We start from the raw sequence: 13274 nt of genomic DNA on the forward strand, positions 1-13274 counted from the left end.
AGATATTTAAGAACAGGTTAGATAGATGTCTATCAGGGATGGTTTAGACAGTACTTGGTCCTGCCATTGGGGCAGGGGGCTGGACTCAATGGCCTCTCGAGGTCCCTTCCAGTCCTAGTATTCTATGATTCATGATTAAACAGATGGCATAGAATTTTCAACAAAATTATTTACCCTTTATCAGAATATTAGTGATTTGCATGTAATACTCTTGTTTGTTTTTAACACCGTGACTGAAAATCTTCTCTTCTTTCCGATGCTCAGTTTCTCTCTACTAATTTGTATTGATAAGTTCATTAGTTCTACTATAGACACAGCTCAATTTTTTTAAGTGTAAAAACACAAGGAGAACCACCTTGCATTATGCCTTTGTTTCATAAGAAGCAAAATAGGGTAGAAGCCTTTCAAGGACACCTAATTAAGAGAAACATATGGAAATAGATATGCAGAAACAACTCAGAATGGAAAGAATCAGTGATCAAACTATGGATAACTAATTGGAAAACCTACAGAATAAATCATCATCATCAACCCTGGGTTCAATGCCCATTGGTGTCCAATGGTTCACTATTCTTCCTTCCACCTTTCCCTGTCCAATAGGGAGCGGGTTAGTATCTGTGGACTAGCTCTGCCCCAATCTACTAAATCATATACCCATTCTCTATGGAGTCTGTCTCTCCTATTCAGACTGTCCAGTATGCTGAATACCAGGGTCTTGATTTTTCATTCATTCTGCAGATATGCCTGAAGAGCTGTAACTTGTGTTGCATAACCTTCTGCAGTAGGTTCTCTTTCAGCTGTATCTTGCTATCTAACTCCTTGTTGGTGACCTTCTGCATCCATCCTGTTCTCTGGATCTCTCTGAATCTCCTCCTCTCAAATGCCAATATCCTTCTCTTCAAATCTTTCATTATCTCTCATGTCTCACAGCCATACAACGTTCTGCTGAATACACACTTTTTCAAGACACTTGGCTTCGTTCCTAAGCCAGTCACTTTACTTTTCCAGATCTTATCCATAGCCTTCAAACTTGCTCTTGCTTTTGTTATTCTAGTTGTTACTTCCTTCCTACGGTCTAGATGATAAGTTATGCTGCTCCCAGGTGCATGAACTTCTCTGTGTGTTCTAGTTCAATCCCCTCTACACTGATCTTCCTTCCTATTTCCTTATCTCCAAATACCATTGTTTTTATTTTATCAATGTTCATAATCAGTCCGTACAGTTTCCCTTCCTTGTTTAGCACTTGCACTGTTCTCACTAGCTTCTCTTCCTCTTCCTCAATGATAACTCTATCATGCGCAAACCTCAAGTTGTTAATTCTCATCCCATACACCAATATCCCTTCTGCCTCTTGCATGATCTTGTCCATCGCTCTCCCTAGGTGCGTGATGAAAATACTTGGCCATATCTGATCTCTTCGTCTCATACTTCTACTCATTCTAAACCAGCTTCCCAACCCTCTGCATATTCTTACCACTGCCTCTGCATTGATATCCGTCAACAACCATATCAGTCTGCTATCCACTCCACATGACTCCAACACCACCCAAGTCACTTTCTGATCTATACTGTCAAATGCCTTCTGAAAATCAACAAAGCAATTGTAGATTTTTCTTGTTCTTTCGTAGAGCTTTCTCAGCTATCACTTTTAGTGCCAATATCTGCTGTATAGTACTTCTATCTGTCCTGAATCCTGCTTGCTCATCTGCTAGATGATGGTCTAGCTGTGATCTCAGTCTCTCCCATCAGTATCCTCATCAGCACCTTACTTGACTCGTTAGGGCAATCATTCTGTAGTTCTTGCACTCCAGTGCACTTCCTTTCTTGTGTATTGTCACTAGCACAGATCTTGTCCATTTGTTTAGGTGCCTTCCCTTCTTTCCATGCTATGTTATGTAGTCGGTGTATTTCCTGAATCATACTTTCTCTGCCATATTTGATCATCTCTCCTGTGATCTTATCTCCAGGGCTCTTGTTGTTCGTTTAGTCCTTTCACTGCTCTTTCTACTTACTCCTATGAAATATCGCTCTTGACGCTCAGTGGAGATATCTTTCAGTTCTTTGATCGGTCTGTCTGAGACACTTGGGTCCAACTGTGCTTTGTACAGATCGATGCAATATCTCGTTCATCGCTGCACAACACTGTCCTTGTTCATGAGGACCTCGTTGTTCTTGTCTTTGATCTGCTTCAGCTGCCACTTCCTATTAACATTCCTAATAATCTGATACAACTCCCTGGTCTTTCATTTGCCATAATGCCTCTGTATCTTCACACTGCTTCTTTAATCATTTCTCCTTCTTTCTGGCCACTTTCCTTACCTCATTGCGTTTCACTGTATATTGCTGTTCTGCCCTCTCAGAAACATCCCTCCGGATCTTAAACACTGTCTTCTCTTGGAGCAACTTCAATATCTCCTGCATAGTCCACTTCTTATTGATCTTCTCTTCTTCCGGAACTTTCTGCTCAATTGTCTCTTCTGTTGCTGTGGCTATCCCTTCGACTCTCTTATCTAGGTCTTTCTCTGTGCCTGCATTCCTGATCTCTTTACGCATTCCCTATTTCTTCCTTGCCTAGCCTCACCATGTCTCTTCTTTTCTTAAACTGTCTTTTATAGTTTCTCTTGAGTTTCATCTTGATGTTTGTTTGTGATCACTATACTGTGGACTAAGTCCCTCTATCCACTCTTTGAAAGGTTCATCACTGCTGTATTGACGTTACCCATCTCCTTATCAAGATCATATCTACCATGTGCTTGGACTTACCGTCATTCGATTGCCACGTTCACTTCCTACAGTCCTTCTGTTGGAATCTCGTATAGCAGATCCCCATCTTGTAGCACTGTGCTTTGTAGCAAACTTTAATGGTCTCTCACCTCATTTGTTTTTTTTCTCCATATCCAAACCTACCCATGACTCTCTCCCAACCTTCATTGTCTGTTCTGACCTTCGGATTCCAATCTCCTCTGATGATCAACACATCTCTTTTTGGTATCTCCTCCGGCGTCTTTGTCAAGTCTTTATAGAATAGCTTGATCTCTTCCTCCGTAATGTCCAGCGTTGGTGCATACACCTGAACGACGGAGATGTTTGAACAGTTTCCTTCAAATCTCACTACCATAATTCTGCACTCACCGGTTTGTATCTTAACAGTGCACCTCTAGCTCTTTTGCTTAGAAGGAATCCAAATCCTGCCTCATGCTCCATTTCGTTCCCCAACCAAATGACTTTGCAACCACACCTCTCGCCTGAAGATGTCCAGTGCCTCTCCACCAGTCCAAGTATATTGCATTGGTATCTCTCCATCTCCTTATGAAGCAGCTCTAACCTGCTAGTCGCCCACAGTGTTTGGACATTCCACATTCCAATTGATAGTATATGTCTTAGTTATAATTTTCTTTGGGTAGCCAACTTAATGAACCAACCCCAGTCGGTTTATTGGTGCTGCGGACCTTGTTTATCAAGGCGATGTCCAAGCTGGCATCTTTTATCAGTATTGGCATCTGATTTCATTTATATTGTCGTTTTACGATCAGTGCATCGTCAAGTCATCTGACCAACTTGCCTCCTTTATCACAGAATCCCTAGAGGCTTCATGGCAGAGTTCACAGACCAAATTATGTTTTGTTAATTGCATCTGGAATCGAGCAAGTAATGACTCAGTGCAGGGAATCAAGTAAAAGTTGAGTATGCAGAGTGTTATGGGCAAACTTGTATATTTTTTAATATGTAAAGGAAGTATTCCCATTACAGAGCATCTCTGTGAAGGACAGTGAGTTACCAATGGCTTCCTTACTGTCCTATAATGCTGTTTCTTCTACAGAGGGCACCATCAGTTTGTTTTTGTTTTTCCTGACCTATTCTTTCCCCAAAAATGGTTCCTTTAATCAAGAGCATGGTGCATGGCACCTTGTGCGTGTTGTTATAACCATCTCTTAGGTTGCACATTTTATGGGATTTTTGTTTTAATATTAAATGCTTTTATAGGCACCTAATGTATATTGGGGAAGAACCCTGTCTCATTACTCCTCAATTTACATGGAAGTTTTTACTTTACTTTGCTTGTACCTTCTAATTTGTATGATCATTGCAAAGAGAAGTGTGTTTGTTTTTTTTTTTAATGTGCGGAAATTTAACTTTCTTTCATAGGTTGGATTGTCCCAAGATGCCCAGGATCAAATGAGAAAAATGTTGTGCCAGAAGGAGTCTAACTACATTCGTCTCAAAAGGGCTAAAATGGACAAATCAATGTTTGTAAAAATTAAGACTCTGGGGATTGGGGCATTTGGAGAGGTTTGCTTAGCAAGGAAGGTGGACACCAATGCTTTATATGCAACAAAAACCCTGCGGAAGAAAGATGTGCTGCTACGGAATCAAGTTGCTCATGTGAAAGCTGAGCGGGATATCCTTGCAGAGGCTGACAATGAGTGGGTGGTTCGCCTGTATTATTCATTCCAAGATAAAGACAATTTGTACTTTGTAATGGATTATATTCCAGGGGGTGATATGATGAGCCTGTTAATAAGAATGGGTGTCTTCCCAGAAAATCTGGCACGGTTCTATATAGCAGAGCTTACCTGTGCAGTTGAAAGTGTTCACAAGATGGGCTTCATACACAGAGACATTAAACCTGATAACATTTTGATTGATCGTGATGGTCATATTAAATTGACTGACTTCGGACTTTGTACAGGTTTTCGATGGACACATGATTCCAAGTACTATCAAAGTGGTAAGAAGCTATTTTTGTTATCTGAATTGATGTAGCATTCCATGCTAATTTATGAATTACAAGCGTAAGTAGAAATATGAACATTTCAATTTCATACCCATAAGGGAAAGGGAATAAGCTAAACCAATGTAGCAGTATGCACATTTGAAGTAATACTGATATAATTGTGTGTGGTTTTTTTTTTTTTTTAAATAAGCAAAATACACATTCAACTGAAATAGTTTTTCAGATTGAACCTCTGTCGTCCGGCATCCTCGGAATGTGACTGGTGCCAAACGAGAAAATGCGCTGGACAATGGGAGGTCAATGTTTTCTAGCACATTACCAACACTTCCATGGCTTACTGGGCTCTTAGAAGATATTTAGGGATAAATTACAGCTGGATAAATGCACAGAATACTGAGATCTGGGACTGACAGCTGTAAACAAAGTTTATGGGACCACAGGAAACTTGGCCACACCCATGGCCAAGTGGTTGTCTGGCTAACTAAAATCATGCCAGAGCATGAAGTTTGCCAGATGAGAAAGTTCCTGATTTAGAAAGGTCAAATCTCTATCTGCAGCCAGACTGTGTAGACCAGACCCAAGCCACTTTTGCAAATTGGAGGTAGGAGCCTAAGTCACACAGGTGTTTTTGACAATTTTACCCAAGATCTGCAATATTCGTCCCTCTTCTTCATGTTTGTGAACATTCACTAATTAAGTTTTTTTTTTTTAAAAAGATTAAGGTTTTTTGCTGCCTTAATAGTAGTTGTGGGAGGCTTATAGCACAAATAATTTTGCATTTTATTTTGCGGCAGTATCTGGGTACCTTCTTTACAGTATATTTTGCCATAGTTAACCTGCAAACAATTAAATTAAAATTGGGCTTGTACATTTCTTTTTCCCTTCAATAGATTTTTTTTAAACCAACTTTTTGGCATGATTTTACACTGGAAATTTAGTGCCTCTTTTGCATGGCGTATATTATGGTGATGTAGCAAAAGGAATGATGTTACATAAGCAAAGAGTGAAAGCTGAACAATTGTCATAAGTAAGATATTTAAACACCTATTAACTTCAGTTATATTTTGGAGATGTCCCTCCTTCACTAAAGGTAACAGAAATAACTGTATACATCCTATACCTCCAAATGTTGCAGCTAAACTCCTGAAGATCAGAATTGACATTTAGGAAAAAATATTTTTTAAAACAATAGAAAACAACTTCTAGGAATTCATTTACATCAAAAGCGAGAAAAAAATAAGTGTACAAGTCCAATAGTCTGAGTTCTTTACAAGGCTACTTCTTATAATTTTTAAAGTACTTGAATTCATTATAATACAGAGCATTTTTCATAAAAAGGAATGGTGAAGAATTTGGAGAGAAAATGCTCTTAGCTGCGTACCACGGTAAATCTGTACAGTGTTAGCACATTCACTTTTGTATTGTAGGTGACCATTCACGTCAAGACAGCATGGATTTCAGTAATGAATGGGGTGATCCAGCAAACTGCAGATGTGGAGACAGGCTTAAGCCACTTGAGCGAAGGGCAGCACGTCAGCATCAGCGTTGTCTGGCACATTCACTTGTTGGCACGCCTAATTATATTGCACCAGAAGTACTGTTACGAACAGGTAAAAAATTTTAATTCAATCCTTTTGCAAAATGATTGATGTACAAAGGGTCTGGCCCTTTCTGAAGTCCTGCATCTGTGCAGCCTAATTCAAGATAGAGTCATAACAGGTAAATTAAATTAATTCTTTGCATCGATCTTCAATGCAGATGATGTAGGGAGAGTGTCATCCCTGAGCCATTCATTCTTTTAGGTGACAAATCTGAGGAATTGTCCCAGATTGAGGTGTCAATGAGAGGAGGTTTTGGAGTAGATGATTTATTACTGGCTAATCTATCTATTAGGGCCAGATGGTATTCAGCCAAGAGTCCTGAATTAACTCAGATACGAAATTGCAGATCTACTAACTGTGAAATGTAACTATTGCTTAAGTCAGAGATGTACAGCCTGCGCCTCCGCAGCCACATGTGGCTGTTAAAGTACTTCTTTGTGGCTCCTGACAGTAACTGCAAAGTGAAGAAACCCTCCTGTTGTTTTTGATAAATGGTGAATGTCTAAAAGTCCAACAGTGAACAACTCCTACCTAAATAGCAAATGATTTGTGATCTTGAAACACTGAATAATTCCCCCTTTAATATGTGCACTGTATTGTGGGATATGATACTGTATCTATGTATCGGTCATGTTGCTAATAGTCTTGATTTTGAAAAGGAAGATTGCGACATTCCTGCTGTGAAGGGCAACACATGTTTTAAGAAAGCTGAAATTAAATGAGAAGTAAAACTGGCATAATTAAAGTGGGTTTGGTAGCGAAAGTCAGGCAGATAGTAATACAAACACATGTAAAGTGTGAGGAAACAGAATATGTGAAAAGTTTCAATGTCCTGTAGTAAACATGTATTGCATTACAAATCAGTGTGTGCACCCTGTTCTTAAAATGGGTTACAAAATGCATGAGTTGACATTATTTATTAAGGATGTCTCATATTTACATGCATTATGGTTCTTCAATTAATATTTATTCTTGACCCAAAAAATCTCAAGATTGCCCCTATTAGGTCAGACCAAGGTGGGGTACCTTTTTTTGGATCAGGGCCACTTGCCTATAGACAAATTAGTTGGGGCCATACAAGTGAAGGGAAAAAAAAAACCAAAACACACACCTCACTGATGTGGTTGCTGACTGAAAAACAACAACAAAGGAGACACTGAGCCCCTCATTCCCTGTGCACATAGTCCCAGAGCCTGTGGCGGGCGGGGTGGAGGGCAGAGAGAGTCCATTTTGTGGGGCCCTCTAAGGCTCTGAGGCTGATGTGTCAGGGAATGAGGGGGCTTAGTGTGGGATGGGGCTTCCAGAAAACGGTCTCGGGGTCTGGGCATAAGGGAGGTTGCGGGAGCAGGCTGAGGTGGACTATATGGGCAGGAGTGGGGTAGGGCTGGGGATTTGACCAGGAGGGGATGCAGGAGCAGGCTGGTGGCTTGGGATCTGGTGGGAGGAAGAGTGAAGGAGGATTTGGGGTGGGGGCTCTGTAAGGGAGCATGCAGAAGCCCTCTAAGAGCCTGGGGTCTGAGCTATGGTGGGTACAGTTTACCTGGGTAGCACCCCTTGGGCGCACATGGCTCTGCACCCCCTCCCCTCCCCTCCAAGGCACAGTGGAATGAAGCCTCTGGGCAGCACTGCCACTGCTCCTCCACCCCTTTCCCCAGCTGGGGGAATGGCAGCAAGTAGTAGCAGCCCTGCACAGAACCGCTGCTTGCCCTGCTCACCCCCCAGCATGGGCTGGATCTGGCCCCGGCTTGCCAGAACTGGCCTGCAAGGCTTAGTGCTCCCCACCCTGATCCCACCACAGGCTGGATGCTAGGGAGGGGAGCCCTGGGGTTTGAATCCAGGCAAACCGCAGTCTGGATTCGGACCACTGGTTCCCCACCCCTTCTTTAAAGGAACTGGGCAGAATAATTATCAAGTGTTCTATCCACTGTTATCTAAACCATCTCTGTCAGGCACAAGCTTAGGGAAACCCATCACATGGAGCTACAACCCTGACCATCTTAGCTAATAGCCATTGCCGGCCCCATCCTCCATTAATTTTCTTAATTCTTTTTTGAACCAAGTTATACCTTTTGGCCTTCACAATATTCCCTGGCAAGAAATTCCACAGGTTGACTGTGTTGTCTAAGGAAGTAGTCCCTTTATGTTTGCTCTAAACCTGCTGCCTATTTGATTGATTGATTGATTGGGTGACCTGTGGTTCCAGTGTTATGTGACGGGATATCACCAATTCCTTCTTTACTTTCTCCACACCACTCGTGATTTTACAGTCCTTTATCATACCTTGCTTGGTCATCTGTATTTTAAGCTGAGCTATCTTTTTAATCTTTCCTCCTATGAAAGCTGTACCATACCCTCCTAATAAATTGTTGCCCTTCTCTATCTTTTTCTCCAATGCTAATTTTTTTAATTTACACAGAGGCATTCTGATATTCTCTTTATTATCTATTCCTTTCCTAGTGATTCCTGACATTCTGTTAATTCTGACTGTTACTGAGCAGATGTTTTCAGAGAACTATTGCTGATGACACAAACATCTTTTTCTTGAGTGCTGACAGCTGATTTAGATCAAAATTATTTTGTATGTATCGTTCGGATTCGTTTTCCATCGTATATTACTTTGCATTTAACAACACTGAATTCTATCTGACATTTAGGTGAGTCACTGAGTTTTGTAAGAGTCATTTAACTCTTTGTCATTTACTTTGGATTTAATTTATTTTGAGCAATCCTGAGTCCTTTGGAAATTTTGCCATCTCACTCTTTAATTCTTATTCCAGGTCATTTGCAAATATGGTAATTAGCACATATCCCAGTAGGGATCTCTGGGGGACCCTATTATTTGCTTCTCTCCTTTGTGAAAACTGACCACTGACTTCCACACCCTTTGTTTCTTATTTTTACTAATTTGTGAGAAGATCTTCCCTCTGATTCCAAGGGTGTTTACTTTGCTCAAGAGCCTATTGTGAGGTCCTGTATCAAAGGCTTTCTGAAAATTCAACTCCATATATCCACAGTAGTAATAGTAGCATCCTTCAGTCTATGTAGACTATGGATCGCGTCCTTCGTAGTTCCGTTTGGCATCCTCATTTGCAGCATCGGCTGTGACTGAAGACCCACATGAGAGTGACAGTCCTTGCTACATCTGTTGCATATGTAATGGGTGTCTGGCAGGTCCTTGCTGTGCTTTCTGTGGGCTTGCTTCTCCTTTGCTAGCTGTCTGATCCTCAACTCACCCTTCTGAAGGCCCTTGTATAGTTCCTGCCTGCATCTGCTGCGATCGTCTGCCAGCTCCTCACAGCTGTCTGGTTTGATGTCTACTTCCCTGAGGTCTCTCTTGCAAATATCTTTGTAGTGCAGCTGGGGGCGTCTGGGAGGTCTTTTGCCAGAGGCTAGCTCGCCATACAGGATGTCTTTATCTCCATCCACAGGATCACTCTTAGCCACATATTTGGAGACGTTCTCAAGACATTGTAATAGATTAGTGAGGTGTGATTTCACTTTACAAAAGCCATTCTGACTTCCACCAGCACCATATTATATTTATCCATGTGTCTGAGAATTATGTTCTTTACTACAGTTTTAATCAATTTGCCTGGTTACTGAAGTTAGGCTTACTGGCCTTTAGTTGCCAGAATCACCTCTGGAATCTTTTTTTTAAATATTAGCTTTACATTAGCTATTCTGCAATCGTCTGATACAGAGATTGATTTAAACCAGGAGTTGGCAACCAAAATAGAGCCGTTTTTCCCCCCTAAATTGGTAAAAGCTCAATAATTGAAAAGCTGTAAAGCATGTGAATATGAGACATCCTTAATAAATAATGTCAACTCATGCATTTTGTAACCCATTCTAAGAACAGGGTGCACACACTGATTTGTAATGCAATACATGTTTACTGCAGGACATTGAAACTTTTCACATATTCTGTTTCCTCACACTTTACATGTGTTTATATTACTATCTGCCTGACTTTCACTACCAAACCCACTTTAATTATGCCAGTTTTACTTCTCATTTAATTTCAGCTTTCTTAAAACATGTGTTGCCCTTCACAGCAGGAATGCCGCAATCTTCCTGTTCAAAATCAAGACTATTAGCAACATGACCAATCACAGATACAGTATCATATCCCACAATGCAGTGCACATGTTAAAGGGGGAATTATCCAACGTTTCAAGATCACAAATCATTTGCTATTTAGGTAGGAGTTGTTCACTGTTGGGCTTCTGGACATTCACCATTTATCAAAAATAATAGGAGGGTTTCTTTACTTTGCAATTATAGTGTCAGGAGCCACAAAGAAGTACTTTAACAGCCACATGTGGCTGCGGCGGTGCAGGCTGTAGACCCCTGATTTAAGCGATAGTTACATTTCACAATTAGTAGGTCTGCAATTTCATATCTGAGTAAATGATTATTCTGGAAGGTAATGCAATAAATACTTACTTGTAACTTGATCATTGTTACCCATTTAAATATAAATTAAGAAACCAAAGCACTGATTTCATTTTTAGTTTGCTTTTGTTTCAGGATATACACAACTGTGCGATTGGTGGAGTGTTGGAGTAATTCTCTTTGAAATGTTGGTGGGGCAGCCTCCCTTCCTGGCACAAACACCATTGGAAACACAAATGAAGGTAATTAAGATAATTGGGTGTTAAAATTATTTAATAGCAATGAGTAAAAGTAGTAGTATGTATAATCCTGCAAGCATTGCTGTGCTGGAAGAGCAGAGTCAGAATTTGTGCAATGCTTTGTAATGCTATAAAAATAAGAAAGTTCTTTTTGCAGCAAAGAAGTACTGTCCCCAACTAGGCAATTAAACTAACTGTATTTGTAAGGTAAAGGATATCCTTCACAGAGGCAGCATATTGTAAGATCTGATTGTTTAGTTTCAGGCCATAATCCAAGTGTGTTGTTCATACTTTTTGTCATGAACTAACCGTTTTTGCCCTTTTTACACTATGCCAAGGGTGGTGAACTTCTGGCATGAGGGCTGGATCTGGCCCACTGCTTAATTTCATCCTGTCCACAGTAAGACTCCACATTGTGGTCCAGAAGCCCTGAGCCACGGCTCCACTCTGCAGGGCTTGAATTGTGAATTCTGGCTCACCTCACTAGAGGGGGAAGCTAAAGTGATAGGCTGATGAGCTGTTCCCGTGGCTCTGTGTGCAGGGGTAAATGATCAGGGAATCTGAGAATCCATGTGTGCCTGACCTGGTTGCTCCCAATGGGAGCTGAGGGGTGGTGCCAACAAGCACAGGCTGCATGTTGTGGTTCTTCCATGAGTGACACGGGGTCAGGGAAGGGAGGGGACCTTGTCTTAGCTCTCTTGCACTACTGACTGGGTACTGCTTGAGGTGGCTAGAGTTCTAATCCCAACCCCAGTACAACAGAGGCACTCCACTCTTGAATGGCTTCTAGTGGCTGGGAGCAGTAGCACAGTTTTTTTTCTCACGATTGGCACCCTCGCAAGCTGCCAGATGGGTGTTTTAGTGGTTTTGCCCTTCAGCCAAAAAGTATTTCAGGTTAACACTTTCATGGGTCTCTAAGATACCATTAGATAAATAGTGTATGTTCTCTTTCTGGGTCTTCAGCCCAAGTTCTGGGCTCCCATGGCATTGGAACTATTTTTGAGGTAGGGGAGTTGCGCTCCACGCACCCTTTAGAGCTGTTGAGGTAGGCTTGCCAACTCTCTTGAACTGGTCTTCATTGCTGCAAATGGCCCCTGGTCCATCCAGTCCAGGAGAGTTGGCAGCCTTCACTGCCCTGAGCTGCAGCCATAGCTTGGGGCAGGTGGAAACGGGAGGCTGCCTGAAGGCTGGAGCCCGGGTCTGGAGGATCCAGCAGCAGGGCTGGCACCCAGGTGCAGGGAAGATAGGTGAAAAACCTGGTAATGCTGCAGCACTCCTTTGTACCTCTACTCCCTGTGCCTATGCTGGGGTCTTCAAATTTGGCCCTTTGTCCAGGTTGCCAAATGAGCGTTGTACTCTTTTGGGGGTTAGCCCCACTTTACCACGAGGGGAACTGAGGTATGCTGTGACCTATTGGGGCACAATCCACACTATGTGTGGAGCACATCACCCTGCCCTGCAACCTTGGGTTCTTCTCCAAGTGTCCCCGTGGGTGCTCCACAACAGGTGTCGGGCTCGCCCGGCGCCGCAGATCGGATCTTCGAAGCAGTTTCTGCCGGACCGTGCATGCGCCGGCGCGCGCCGCTCCCTTGCGCACTCCTGGCCACGTGCGCGATCCGGTCCCCGCCAGTTCCTCTTAACCGCCATCGGCTGCAGACGGAATCCGAACTACGCTAAGGCCAAGTTAGCGTATTCAATGGTTTTAACTGTTTTTTCTTTAAAGTTTTCAAGTTCTTAGGCTACTGCGAGTTAGCCAGTTGTTATTATTCAAAAAAAAAAAAAAAAAAAAAAACAAGCGGGACGGCATTCAGTCCAGTCCCAGTAACAAGCGGAACACCGGAGGCCAGGAGCCTAGGGCCATCAGCCCTCCTGCCATGGCAGGCCATCGGAGAAGGGGAAAAACAGCACAGAGAATGTAGTAAGTACCCGTTAACAACTGAAAGACTCACCAACAATGTCCTCTTCAGCATTTAAGAAATGTGAGTCCTGCCGACAGGCAATGCCAGCATCTGATGGGCACAGTCGATGCATAAGGTGCCTGGGGGAGTCCCATGTCATGCAGAAATGCTCCTTCTGTGCAAAACTAACAGCCAGAGCAAGGAAGGACAGGGAGATGCGGCTTAAAATGCTGCTATTCGACAAGGCCCTCCAGCCAGACGTGGCGGAGCGGCCGCAGCAGGAGGGGCCCTCCGGGGCCCATAAAAGGAAAGCCGCCTCCCTCACCCCATCAGCGCAAAAACGGAGGAAAGCCTCCCCAGCCTGATCCCTGCCGGCAGCAACAGCGAGCGGGACGGGAGGAGTGCG

General features: G+C 42.6%; 1 protein-coding gene across 3 annotated transcripts in view; it reads left to right on the forward strand.

Annotated features, from left to right (window-relative positions):
• LATS1 (large tumor suppressor kinase 1) overlaps positions 1–13274 on the forward strand; it is a 53586-nt gene that overhangs the window by 22100 nt on the left and 18212 nt on the right. The window contains exons 5-7 of one of the 3 annotated variants that reach the window (XM_074990401.1): positions 4147–4729; positions 6163–6345; positions 10867–10973. In XM_074990401.1, coding sequence (XP_074846502.1) covers positions 4147–4729; positions 6163–6345; positions 10867–10973 — 873 coding nt within the window. Of the gene's footprint in view, positions 1–4146; positions 4730–6162; positions 6346–10866; positions 10974–13274 lie in introns of those variants that run through there. The other 2 variants (XR_012645026.1, XM_074990402.1) reach the window with 2 other exon arrangements.

The sequence above is a fragment of the Carettochelys insculpta genome, chromosome 3 (assembly GCF_033958435.1).
Source record: "Carettochelys insculpta isolate YL-2023 chromosome 3, ASM3395843v1, whole genome shotgun sequence".
Taxonomy (NCBI): Eukaryota; Metazoa; Chordata; order Testudines; family Carettochelyidae; genus Carettochelys; species Carettochelys insculpta.